General features: G+C 47.3%; 1 protein-coding gene across 3 annotated transcripts in view; it reads left to right on the top strand.

Moving 5' to 3' along the window:
* The window catches only part of TMEM217 (transmembrane protein 217), a 47,507-nt gene extending 38,385 nt beyond the window's left edge, over positions 1-9,122 (top strand). The window contains exons 2-3 of one of the 3 annotated variants that reach the window (XM_010389710.2): positions 2,246-2,861; positions 8,312-9,120. In XM_010389710.2, the coding sequence (XP_010388012.2) occupies positions 2,257-2,861; positions 8,312-8,342 (636 nt within the window). In that variant the 5' untranslated portion in view covers positions 2,246-2,256 and the 3' untranslated portion in view covers positions 8,343-9,120. Of the gene's footprint in view, positions 1-2,245; positions 3,092-8,311 lie in introns of those variants that run through there. The other 2 variants (XM_030929098.1, XM_010389711.2) reach the window with 2 other exon arrangements.
* Positions 9,123-12,742: the final 3,620 nt, after the last annotated feature.

Below are 12,742 nucleotides of genomic sequence, written 5' to 3'. Positions count from 1 at the left end.
TGCTTCTGCCAGATACTTAGACACACTTTCAGTTTAGGACTACTTTAAACTAGAATTATAACTTAAAGTTAAAAAAAAATTACTTCATGTAATATGGACTATAAATCTACCAAAAAAAAAAAAAAAAGGGGGCCAGTTATGATTACAATGTCTCAAGGAGAGTTTTCTCCCTACCTGCTCAGTGTAGTTAACAAGCCAACTTTTCTTGGAGTTTCCTGGCAGAAAGATGTAGGGGAGGTTTACTTCTGATTCACCTTTCCCCAAATCGTAGGCCTTTGGGGATGCTCACAACTAATACAGGAAAGACTCCTCACCTTGGTGGACCCTGAGCTTTGATTTCATTCTTCTTTACCCTGCATTGCTGTCATAATGAAATCCAAGTTTGCCTAGATTGGCAAATAACCTCAGAGCAAAATTTACTTCCTTCCACTTGGGCAGCACTTCTATACTTCATATTTTTAAGCTATTTTATCCAGCATTTTAAGTTGCTTTGTAGCAACATGTCAGCCCAAATAACCTAACCAGTCAGAAGTCCCTCTACTTTATTTCCTGTTTCATTGACTTATGCTTTTCTATTTATTTTCTTCCTCCTACTTTTGTATTGTTGTTATTTTCCCTCTAACTTCTTGAGTTGAATACTTAGCTCATTATTGCATTTTCTTTTCTATTATAAGGCTAGTCTACCTTAAGGCTCTAAATTCCCTTTACAGTATACATCTTTCATTGTAATCCATACTTTGATATGTAGTAGAGAAGTGATTGCCCGAAGCCAGTTGGCGTCCACCTGTTTCTATCATCTCCACCCAACAGGGTTCTTGTGCTGCCCTGGTTATATTCTGAAACATCTGCACTCAGGTCTGAACAAGTACAGGCAATTTTCACCATCTGGGCAGCAATGGTAGCCCAAGGCAATGCTAGGAGAGTTAACAGCATAATTGTTTTTCTTTTTTTAATTTTTTTTGAGATGGAGTCTCGCTCTGTCACCCAGGCTGGAGTGCAGTGCTGCGATCTCGGCTCACTGCAAGCTCCGCCTCCCGGGTTCATGCCATTCTCCTGCCTCAGCCTCCCAGTAGCTGGGACTACAGGCGCGCACCACCACGCCCGGCTAATTTTTTGCATTTTTAGTAGAGATGGGGTTTCACCGTGTTAGCCAGGATGGTCTCGATCTCCTGACCTCGTGATCTGCCCGCCTCAGCCTCCCAAAGTGCTGGGATTACAGGTGTAAGCCATGGCGCCCGGCTTCTTTTTTTGATACAGGGTCTTGCTCTGTCACCCAGGCTGGAGTGCAGTGGCGTGATCTCAGCTCACTGCAGCCTTGACTTCCTGGGCTCAAGTGATCCTCCTGCCTCAGCCTCCCAAGTAGCTAAAACTATAGGCATGCACCACCACACCTGACTAATTTTTGTAGAGATGGGGTTTCACCATGTTTCCCAGGCTGGTCTTGAACTGCTGGACTCAAGCAGTCTTCACACCTCAGCCTCCCAAAGTGCTGGGATTACAGGCATGAGCCACCGTGCCCAGCTAAGAGCATAATTTAAGCCATCTTTTTCTAACTCAGCTTTTTCCAACACTGGCTACCTATGAAAATTACTAGGAAGTTTTGAAAAATACTGCTGCCTGGGTCCCAACCAGAGAATGTTGTGATTGGTCTGGGGTGGGGCCTGGACTTGAGTACTTTTGGTGATTCTAAGGTGAATCCAGGGTTGAGAACCACTGCTATAGTTTTTTTTTTTTTTGAGATGGAGTCTCGCTCTGTCGCCCAAGCTGGAGTGCAGTGGCGCGATCTCGGCTCACTGCAAGCTCCGCCTCCGGGGTTCACGCCATTCTCCTGCCTCAGCCTCCTGAGTAGCTCAAACTACAGGCGCCCGCCACCACGCCCAGCTAATTTTTTGTATTTTTAGTAGAGACGGAGTTTCACCGTGTTAGCCAGCATGGTCTCGATCTCCTGACCTCGTGACCCGCCCGTCTTGGCCTCCCAAAGTGCTGGGATTACAGGTGTGAGCCACCGCGCCCGGCCCTGCTGCTGTAATTTTATTTGGTCATTGCCACCGACTTGACTGAATCCTCTCTCTTCCCCACCCCCAATCCATTTTAAACAACCTCTGTCTTCCCAAGGCTATAGTTTCTTGGTTTTCATATTGCTGTGTGTGTTTCTCCAAGGTGGACTGGGAAAGGAGGCAGAACCCTGGTAATTTACTATGTTGGCAGGAACTAGAATTCCCCCTCATGTTGTCTGTCTTCACAGGAGGTCTCGGCATGAAACAGCAGCAGTGGTGTGGGATGACTGCCAAAATGGGCACCGTGTTGGCAGGGGTCTTCACCATCATGGCCGTACACATGTATCTCATCTTTGAACATAATCACCTAGGGCATGGCAATTGCACTGAGATCACACTAAAGTACGAGAGTGCAAGTGACATCATAAATGACTTCATCATCTGCTGGAGTTTTAAAATCGTCCTCTTCCTCTCTTTCATCACCATCCTCATCAGCTGCTTCCTCCTGTACTCAGTGTATGCCCAGATCTTCAGGGGCCTGGTCATCTACATTGCCTGGATTTTTTTCTATGAAACTGTAAACCTCGTAATACAAATCCTCACCAACGACGACTTCAGTGTTACAGAGGTCAGAATCATGCGCTGGTTTGGCTTGGTGTCTCGTACCGTCATGCACTGTTTCTGGATGTTCTTTGTTATCAACTATGCCCAGATAACCTACAAAAACCAGAGCCAGGGCAATATAATTTCCTACAAGAGACGAATTTCTACAGCGGAGGCTCTCCACAACAGAAATAAAAGATTATCAGTTTTGGGTGGGCTCAGTGGCTCACACCTGGAAACCCAGCGCTTTGGAAGGCAGAGGTAGGTGGATCGCCTGAGGTCAGGAGTTCAAGACCAGCCTGACCAATATGGCAAAACCCTGTCTCTACTTTAAAAAGTAGAAAATTAACCATCTGTGGCAGCACACGCCTGTAATCCCAGCTACTTGGGAGGCTGAGACTGGAGAATCGCTTGACCTGGGAGGTGGAGGTTGCAGTGAGCCGAGATCATGCCACTGCACTTCAGCCTGGGTGACAGAGCAAGACTCTGTCTAAAAAAAAAAAAAAAAAAAATTAGCAGCTTTATTCACCACTATAAGCAATCATGTTGGCCCTTTTCTTTCTCCTGAGAGGTAGGTATCTCAGGTTCCCAGGGTAGTTCTATTTCCTTTTCTTCCCCCCACTTTTTCTTAGCAGTTCCGCAAGCAGAAACCCTACTGCCACTCTTTCAGGAGAACATGGAGAGAAAATGTGATTATAATCACAACTGGAACATCCTGCTCATTGAGGGTATTTAGTTAAAGGATATTGTGATTTATCAAACCTTCTGTGAACTCCACCTTTCTACCAGCTGATGGGTCAAAATGAACGGAATAAGATGAAGCTGAATTGCAGTATGGCAATCCTTTTTTCTTGGCATCTTCATTAGCCTTCAACCCACAGCTCTTTAACCCTGGGATAAGCAAATCTGTATTTATACCTCAGATTTTTGTAGCACAAAGGATGTTGTTGGTCCTGGGGTGGGTTTGTGCTATCATTTCCCCACTATTCTTCTGGTTTTTTCCAGATAAGAAAAATAATAAAAATAGAGAAAATTCATCTGTCTTGAATTTCCCCACCCTTCCCAAATTTATCAAGGAGTGTGAAAGGCATTTCCTTAATCAAAAGATATATGTTAAACATATTTCTGTATCTGTCGCTGTGCTGTACTCTGTAGTGTGAACACTGTACTGAACATTGTGTATATACCATATACAAAAATGTATAACATATGAAAGACTATGAGAATTTTGTAGTTTAGTGGAAGAAAGTAAATTATTGTTTATGAATCAATTAGCCAGTCATATAAGACAGTATATGATTACATGCTATCACAAATAAACAGACATCACTTTGCATTCAGGTTCAGAGACTGTCCAAAGCACGTTTTTTATTTTTGAGACCGAGTCTCGCTCTGTCGCCCAGACTGGAGTGCAATGGTGCGACCTCGGCTCAGTGCAACCCCCGCCTCCTGGGTTTAAGCGATTCTCCAGCTTCAGCCTCCCGAGTAGCTGGGATTACTGGCACAGGCCACCACACCCAGCTAATTTTTGTATTTTTAGTAGAGGCAGGGTTTCACCATGTTGGTCAGGCTGGTCTTGAACTCCTGACCTTAGATGATCCACCTGCCTCAGCCTCCCAAAGTGCTGGGAGTATAGGCATGAGTCACCCACTGCTGCTATAGTAACTGAGTAATTTATAAAGAGCTGAGATTTATTTTCTCACACTTTTGGAGGCTAGAAGTTCAATACCAAGGTGCCAATAGGTTTACTGTCTGGTAAGGGCCTGCTCTCTCTGCTTCCAAGATGGTGTCTTGTTTCTGTGTCCTCCAGAGGGCACAAACACTGTCCTTACATGGCAGAAAGGATGGAGAGGCAAAATAAACTAGCTAGTTCCCTCCTGCCCCTTTATAAGGTCACTTACTCCATTCATGAGAGCTCTGCCCTTATGATTTAATCATCTCCTAAAGGCCCCATCTTTTAATGCTGTTGCATTAGGGAATAAGTTTCAACATGAATTTTGGAAGGCACAAACAGTCAAACCATAGTACTCACCATTTGCCAAGCTGTACTCATCATTGTCTTCCCCGCTCCCATCCTAAGTGCTCTCCTGCCCCTGTCTCCTCACCTCAGAGGATGGGCTGCTCTCCATCCAGGTGCTCTTCCCAGACTCCTTCTCCCACAGCCCCAGGCCCCAAATCTGTCCCCTAACATCCATCTGCTGCCTTACTTCACCTTATTTCCTTCCATGGCCTCTCAACTACTCTGCCTACCTCCACCTTTGATCCCTTTCTGACCCATGGCCCTCATAGCACCAAGAAAGATTTTTCTAAAATGCAAATAGGGCCAGGCGCAGGGGCTCACATCTGTAATCCCAATACTTTTGGAGGCCAAAGTGGGTGGATCTCTTGAGGTCAGGAGTTCAAGACCAAGCTGGCCAACATGGTGAGACCCCTTCTCTACTAAAACTACCAAAATTAGGCGGGTACGGTGACGGGCACCTGTAATCCCAGCTACTTGGGAGGCTGAGGCAGGAGAATCACTTGAACTTGGGAGATGGAGGTTGCAGTGAGCCATAATTGCGCCACTGCACTCCAGCCTGGGCAACAGAGTGAGACTTTGTTTCAAAAATAAATAAATAAATAAATAAAATGCAAATCTGATTATGTCTGTCTGTCTCTCTCTTTCTCTCACACACACACACCCACACCCACACAGCTACACACCCTGAAGAACCTCTCCTTTACCTTTCAGAGAAACATCCACATGGCTGGTAGCAGGTAAGGATCATTCCTGATCTGGCCCCCAGCCAACCTACACAGCCTTCCCCTCTGCTCAAGCCAAGCCAAACTTGCTGTTTCCAAAATGGCTTTTGCCTGTCCCTGTGCCTACCCCTTTGTGTTGTTCCCTTTGCTTGGGGTGAAGTCCCTCCTTTTTCTGCCTAGTTAATGCCCGTGTCTTTTAAGACCCAAGCTCAGCTATTGCCTACTCCAGAAAGCCTCCCCAATTGTCATCCAATGATTTTCATCTCTCTCATTGTTACATCTTGACAATACTGAGCCATCTCTTCCTCTATCACATTTATCACATTGCACTATAAGTTTTCTTTTTCCTTTTTTTTTTTTTTAGACGGAGTCTCGCTCTATAGCCCAGGCTGGAGTGCAGTGGTGTGATATCAGCTCCCTGCAATCTCTGCCTCCCGGGTCCTGGTTAAGCAATTATTCTGCCAAGTAGTTGGCGCGTGCCACCATGCCCAGCTAATTTTTTGTATTTTTAGTACAGATGAGGTTTCACCATGTTGGCTAGGCTGGTCTTGAACTCCTGACCTCGTGATCCACCTGCCTCATGTTTTCTTTTTTCTTAATTAAAAGCAAATTTTAGTCATTTGTGTTTTTATTTGTCTAACTTCCACACTCACATATTTACCTGTTTATCTCCAGTGCCAAGCTCATCCCCCAGCACGTAGTAGATACACCATAGATGTTTGCTGAGTGAGTGTTGAATGAATAGAATGTACCAGAGGACCTTGGCCAGTGGCAGAAAAGAGAAGTTAGGCCATTATTATAGTGACTCAGGAGAGAGGTGCCAAGGGTGGAGACCAAGGCTGGGGCAGCAGAGCTGTGGAAGCAGTGGGGTTTGTATAGACATTTCCTTGAAACTTGCAACATAGACATAAAGCAAAGGAATAAAACTGTGTGGTTCAGGGCCCTATTTTTAGACGATTCAGATGAGTACCCCATGGGTAGTGGCTGCTCTGAAGGCTGCCCTGTGAACCGAGCAGAGGTGAGGTTTCATTGGTGCAGACGGGGAAGTATGAGTGCAGCTATCCACCAGACAACACATTGCCTCCCTCCTGGGCCCTCCAGCCAGGTTCTAGGGTGCACTGAGAGTTTTGTGTATCAGGAGTCACACAGGGTTGGGAGGATGGTGGGGAATAAAGTATAAGAATATTTGGGATGAATCTGGAAAACGTTATGCTAAGTGAAGTAAGCCAGATACCAAAGGACAAATGTTGTATGATTCCGCTTATATGAGACACCTAGAGCAGGCACATTCATAGAGACAGCAAGAGAAATGGTTAGTAGGGACTGGGGGAAGAGGGGAACGGGGAGTTGATGTTTATAATGGGTACATAGTTTTTGGTGGGGATGATGAAAAAGTTCTGGAGATGGCCAGGCATGGTGGCTCATGCCTGCAATCCCAGCACTTTGGGAGGCTGAGGCGGGAGGATCACTTGTGGTCAGGGGTTCAGGACCAGCCTGGCCAACATGGTGAAACCCTGTCTCTACTAAAAATACAAAAATTAGCTGGGCATGCTAGTGCACGCTTGTACTCCCAGCGACTTGGGAGGCTAAGGCAGGAGAATCGCTTGATCCTGGGAGGCAGAGGTTGCAGTGATCCAAGATCGTGCCACTGCACTCCAGCCTGGGTGACAGAGCAAGACTCTGTCGAGAGAGGGGGAGAGAGAGAGAGAGAGAGAGAGAGAGAAAGGAAGTTCTGGAGATGAATAGCGATATGCTTGCACGACAATGTAGTGAATGTACCTAATGTCACTGAATTGCACCTTCAAAAAGGGCTAAAGTGGTGAATTTTACATTCTGTATATTTTACTGTATTTGGAGTTGATCCAGTGAGTGAAGAGGAGAGGACAGGAGAGAGGCCAGTGGCAGTCTGTCTGTGCTCTGCCTGGCTGGACAGGACCCGTTCTGGTCACCTCAGAGAGAGGCCAGGTCAGGCTTCCAACAAGTTATCCCCCATTGGACATTCATCAGCCAGAGGACAGCCCTGTGTTCTCCTCATGTGTGACTGTGCCCCTTCCTTCGCCCCACAACAGAGGTAGCTAGCCAGTGTAGTGAATGAAAAGGAGAGAGGTTTGCTCAGGAGTCCTCTGAATTGGGAGCCAGTAAGAAGAAGATACAGGCTGTAGAGGAACATTTGCACTGGGGCCCAGCCTACTCCATCCTTGGGTCCTCCATTATCAACATGCCCTCAGCAGGATCAGCTTGGGCACCAGCTTCCTGCTGCCTGCCGTGAGCTGACCTCTAGAGCTCAGGTGTAACATAGGTTGCAGCTGGAGGTCTGCCTGCTGGGCCTTCACCTGCACAATGGTGGCTTATTATTAAGGCATTTTGGCCTTGGGCAGAGAAGACAGTAAGTCTTGCCTGGCTCCATAAACCTCTACCCATTCCACTCCTGCTGGCCAAACCCTATGACTTGGGACAAGGCTGAGCCATACCCAGGGAGCAAATAAGGGAAATTTCTAAGGGCTTGGAAGGAAAGAGTCGGGGGGCAGGGGATGTCAGGGTTGATTCCAAGCCCTTGAGGAGCCATGAGAGTTTTCTGACTTCAGAGAAGCAAACTCCCCAGATGGGAGCTTCGTTCATACCATCATTATTCCCAATACATACAGGAGCCTCTGAATTCCCACAAACTTACATCAACAGGAGCACTCTTTTTGCCACTTTAAAACAAAGCTGAAGCTGGAATAGCAGAATTGGAAGCTACTTAGGAGAGTCCCAGGCCAGTGATACATTCATTTCCCAATGAGGTGGTCACGTCTAGCTAGTTAGGTCACAGCAGGGACTAGACCCCATGTCTCTTAACTTCCAGCCTATTGTCTGTCCACACACCATCATTGCTCTTAGCTCTCCTATTTATATATAGTGGCTTGGGGGATCTGTCTAAGGCTACCTCTGCCATCTTGTCATGTGTCTTCATGATTTTCTTCCTGCAGGAGGTGCTCTGGTAAAACAAGTATAAAATGAATGTCAGGATGTTGTCCCTCATGGTGGGCATCTTCTCTGTCCTCAATACCATCCAGTTCTTCATCTTTGACGTGAACCAGATGACACACATTGGCTGTGAGGCCAAGTTCCACATCTACGTGGACTCAAAGTCAGAGCTAGTCACTTGGATCCTGTTCCACAGGGCTAGCATCAGCACTGGCCTCTCCCTCGCCACCATCGTCATCAGCTGCTTCCTCCTTTATTGTATCCACAAGAATATCTACAAGGGGCTGCTGATCTATGCCATGTGGATCATCACTTACGAGTGCATCAACTTCTCCATAGTCCTGCTCCTCAACAGGATCATCGAAGATTACTTCAAGGAGCTGAGTTACTTGCACTGGATCTTCCAGATCTCACACATGCTCCTGCACTTTTTCTGTCTGCCCTTCATCATCAAGCATGCATACAACCTTTACAAGGAATCCCAGACTGTGTGCAGGAAACGCCGCCACATGCTCTCCTCCACCACTGCAGTGAACTCATGACCACCTGTCCGTCTGGGAATGTTGTACCGGAAATTAAACTGAACCATGCCGGGAAAGGTGGGAGGGAATGGTGCTCCTCAACAATGGAACCTCCCCACCCTGCCTGGCTTCTGTTGATGCTGCTTGGTTTGTCAGGGCTTTTGAGTTTTATGCACTGAGGAATGACTCTCGGGAGAGGGCAGGTTGTGCGGATCAATTATTTTACAGATGTGTTGCGTGACTTGTTTTAGCAGTTAATGATATGTGGCCTTGTGCTTACTTAACCATCTCACTGGTGTCTGTTTTTGCCTCTCACAGTCTCCTCTCCTCTGCATTTCCTTAGTTTCTAGTTCTTCCTTTATGGATTGACCCACAGCTGCCGGTTCTGCTGAGTCCTTTGGAGCAGTGTTGTCCAATAGAGCTTCCTGTGCTGATGGAAATGTTCTCTATCTGTGCTGGCCACTAGCCATGTGTGGCAACTGAGCACTTGGAATGTGGCTATTACAACCCAGTAACCAAATTTTAAATTTTACTCTTTTTTAGCTAATTTCCATTTCAATAACTATGTATGGTTGGCTCAAGACTAGCCTATCGGCCCAGCATGGTGGCTCACGCCTGTAATCCCAGTACTTTGGGAGGCCAAGGCAGGTGGATCACTTGAGGTCAGGAGTTCAAGACCAGACTGGCCAGCACGGTGAAACCCCGTCTCTACCAAAAATGTAAAAATTAGCCAGGCGTGGTGGTGGGTGCCGGAAATCCCAGCTACTCAGGAGGCTGAGGCAGGAGAATCGCTTGAACCCAAGAGGCAGAGGTTGCAGTGAGCTGAGACCATGCCATTGCAGTCCAGGCTGGGTAACAAGAACGAAACTCCATTTCAAAAAAGAAAAAAAAAAAAAGTCTACCCTATTGGACAGCACAGCCTCTGGAGATTCACTTTACTCCTGCAGTAACCATAGAAAAGACCCCTTTCTAGAGTTATGTCTTACCCTGCTTCCCTCATACTTTTCTGAAAGCAATTTCTCATGTTGGTTCATAATAACATGGCAAGAAGGATCCCCATTTAAGGAAGTGCCAGGATTTCTCAACTGAAGCACTACTGACATTCTGGACTGGATAATTCTGTCCTGCAGGGGCTGTCCTTTGCACTGTAGAATGTTTAGCAGCATCCTTTGCCTCTACCCACTATTTTCCAGTAGCATCCACCTGTCCCTCATGCTGTCACGACCAAAAATATCTCCAAGGGATTAAGCCCACCCGTCCCCTCCTGGGCTGGCGGATTACGTAGTTTTCAAGTCAGATAATAAAACAGGATCGGCTGGGCAAGGTGGCTCATGCCTGTAATCCCAGCACTTTGGAGGCCTAGGTGGGTGGATCACTCGAGATCAGGAGTTCAAGACTAGCCTGGCCAACATGGTGAAACCCCCTCTCTACTAAAAATACAAAAATTAGCTGGATTTGGTAGTGCCTGTAATCCCAGCTACTCGGGAGGCTGAGGCAGGAGAATCGCTTGAACCCAGGAGGCAGAGGTTACAGTGAGCTGAGATAGCGCCACTGTACTCCAGCCTGGGTGACAGAGTGAGACTCTATCTCAAAAAACAAAAAACAAAAACAGGGACGGGAACGGTGGCTCATGCCTGTAATCCCAGCACTTTGGGAGGCCAAGGCTGGCAGATCACGAAGTCAGGAGATCGAGACTATCCTAGCTAACATGGTGAAATCTCATCTCTATTAAAATACAAAAAAATTAGCCAGGCGTGGTGGTGGGCACCTGTAGCCCCAGCTACTTGACAGGCTGAGGCAGGAGAATCACTTGAACCCAGGAGGTGGAGGTTGCAGTGAGCTGAGAGGGTGCCACTGCACTCCAGCCTAGGCAACAGAGTGAGACTCCATCTCAAAAAACAAACAAACAAAAATAACAGGGCTGGGCGTGGTGGCTCACGCCTGTAATCCCAGCACTTTGGGAGGCCAAGGTGGGCGGATCACGAGGTCAGGAGATCGAGATCATCCTGGCTAACACGATGAAACCCCGTTTCTACTAAAAATACAAAAAAATTAGCTGGGCATGGTGGCGGGTGCCTGTAGTCCCAGCTTCTTGGGAGTTTGGGGCAGGAGAATGGCGTGAACCTGGGAGGCGGAGCTTGCAGTGAGTGGAGATCACACCACTGCACTCCAGCCTGGGCAACACAGCGAGACTCCTTGTCAAAAACAAACAAACAAAACAAAAACACAGGACCAACCCTTTGAAAAACAAAAAGAACCCCCAAAAATATCTCCAGGCATTGTCAAACATCCCCTGGGGTGGGGGATGGGGGGGTCAAAGTTACCCCTAGTTGAGAGACACTATTGTAAAGCAACAGGCCCTCAGTGTTGAGAGCTGGCAGGCCCCTGCCTTGAACTAGGAGCGCCGTTTTTCCTGAGAGCTCTTCACATTCACTAGTTGTGCAGTCTTCATCCTAACGCTCCTGTTTTATGGTTTGATGAAACTGAGGCTCACTGGGCTTCAGTGATGAGATCAATGTCGTATGGTAGCAAAAGCAGGACTTGCATCTCATCATCTGACTTCATACAGGAAAGTTGGCTCCCTGATTCATTCTTACTTTTAGCAAGATAAAAAGGAAGCACCTCCTTTTAGGGTAGTTCCTTTTCCCTTGAAAAATGTTAGGAGTGAAGTCAAGAGACATGTTTGTTTTGGCCATACTCTTCCAAATCATGAGCATAAGAATGTCAGTAGCTGGCTTTTACTGAACACTGAGAGCCAAGTACCATCCTATGGTACTGGACTCTTCCCACCATCAGTTTGAACCTGGGCCAGTTCCCCAAATGACCACAAGATGGCAGTCAGTAATAAGCTTTTGCTTAGAGCTGTCGGCCCCTAAACCAAATCCTCTAAGGGTGGCTGTTTAGGATTTACTGAGCTTCCAGCAGATGACTGGGAGCTAATGTGTGCGTCTCTGTCCCAGTCTCACAAGGCATGCCTTGTCTGATTGTGACTTGCTAGTACCAGAAACACAAAATATAAAACATGGGCCAACTTCTGGATTCTGATTCCCCATCCCGGTTGAGGTCGCTAGGGTGGGAGGTGAACCTGGGCAACACTGGGGAACTGGAGACCTCTGTGTTGAAGAAGTGTAGGGAGAAGCAGAGTTCCAGGAATCAGCTCAACTGAGAGTTACTTCAGTTAAGAAAGTTTAAGACACTCAAACGCAAGGTTGTGCTACCCTCTATACCAAGACTCCTCAAAAGCATGGTTGCCTCTGCCTTCACTTCCTGGTCTCCTGTTCTTTCTAGAACCCATCCAGTTAGGTTTCTCCCCCACCGCCCCACTGGGACTGCTCTTTTCAAGGTTATATCCACACTGCTCAAGCCAGTGGTCAGTTCTCCACCTTTGCTGACCTGTCCTGCAGTGGCTTTTGACTGCTGATCCCTCTCTCCTGCCAACAGGTTTCCTTGGCGGCTCCTCTGCCTCCGTCTCCGTCCCTGCCCTGCCGCACTGGCTCCATCTCCTCAGTCTCCTTTGCTGGCCTCTCCTCATCTTCCTGACCTCCAAACACTGGAGTGCCCCCGGCTCAGTCCTTGGTCTCGTTCTCTGTCTCACTCGCTCCCAGCTCACCTGGTCCAGACCCATCACTGATAAGCCCCATATACATCTTCAGCCTGGACCTCTCTCCTAAACCCTGGCTTTGTTTATGTAGTGGCTTTCTGGATGTGGCAGCCAGCTCTAACATGGTTCCCAGAGATCCCTGCCAACTGATATTCACATTCATCACCTCTTCTTAGATGTGGGCGGGACCCAGTGATCCTCCTCTAGCAAAGAGAACATAGCAAAAGCGATGGGGTGTCCTTTCCAAGGTTAGGTTACAGAAAGACGATGACGTCAGTGCTGTCCGCTCCCTGAGGGAAGCTGGCTGTCAT

This window comes from Rhinopithecus roxellana, chromosome 4 (genome assembly GCF_007565055.1).
Source record: "Rhinopithecus roxellana isolate Shanxi Qingling chromosome 4, ASM756505v1, whole genome shotgun sequence".
Taxonomy (NCBI): domain Eukaryota; kingdom Metazoa; phylum Chordata; class Mammalia; order Primates; family Cercopithecidae; genus Rhinopithecus; species Rhinopithecus roxellana.
The sequence above is the reverse complement of the archived record's forward strand: the minus strand, read 5'-3'. Positions and strand labels throughout refer to the sequence as shown.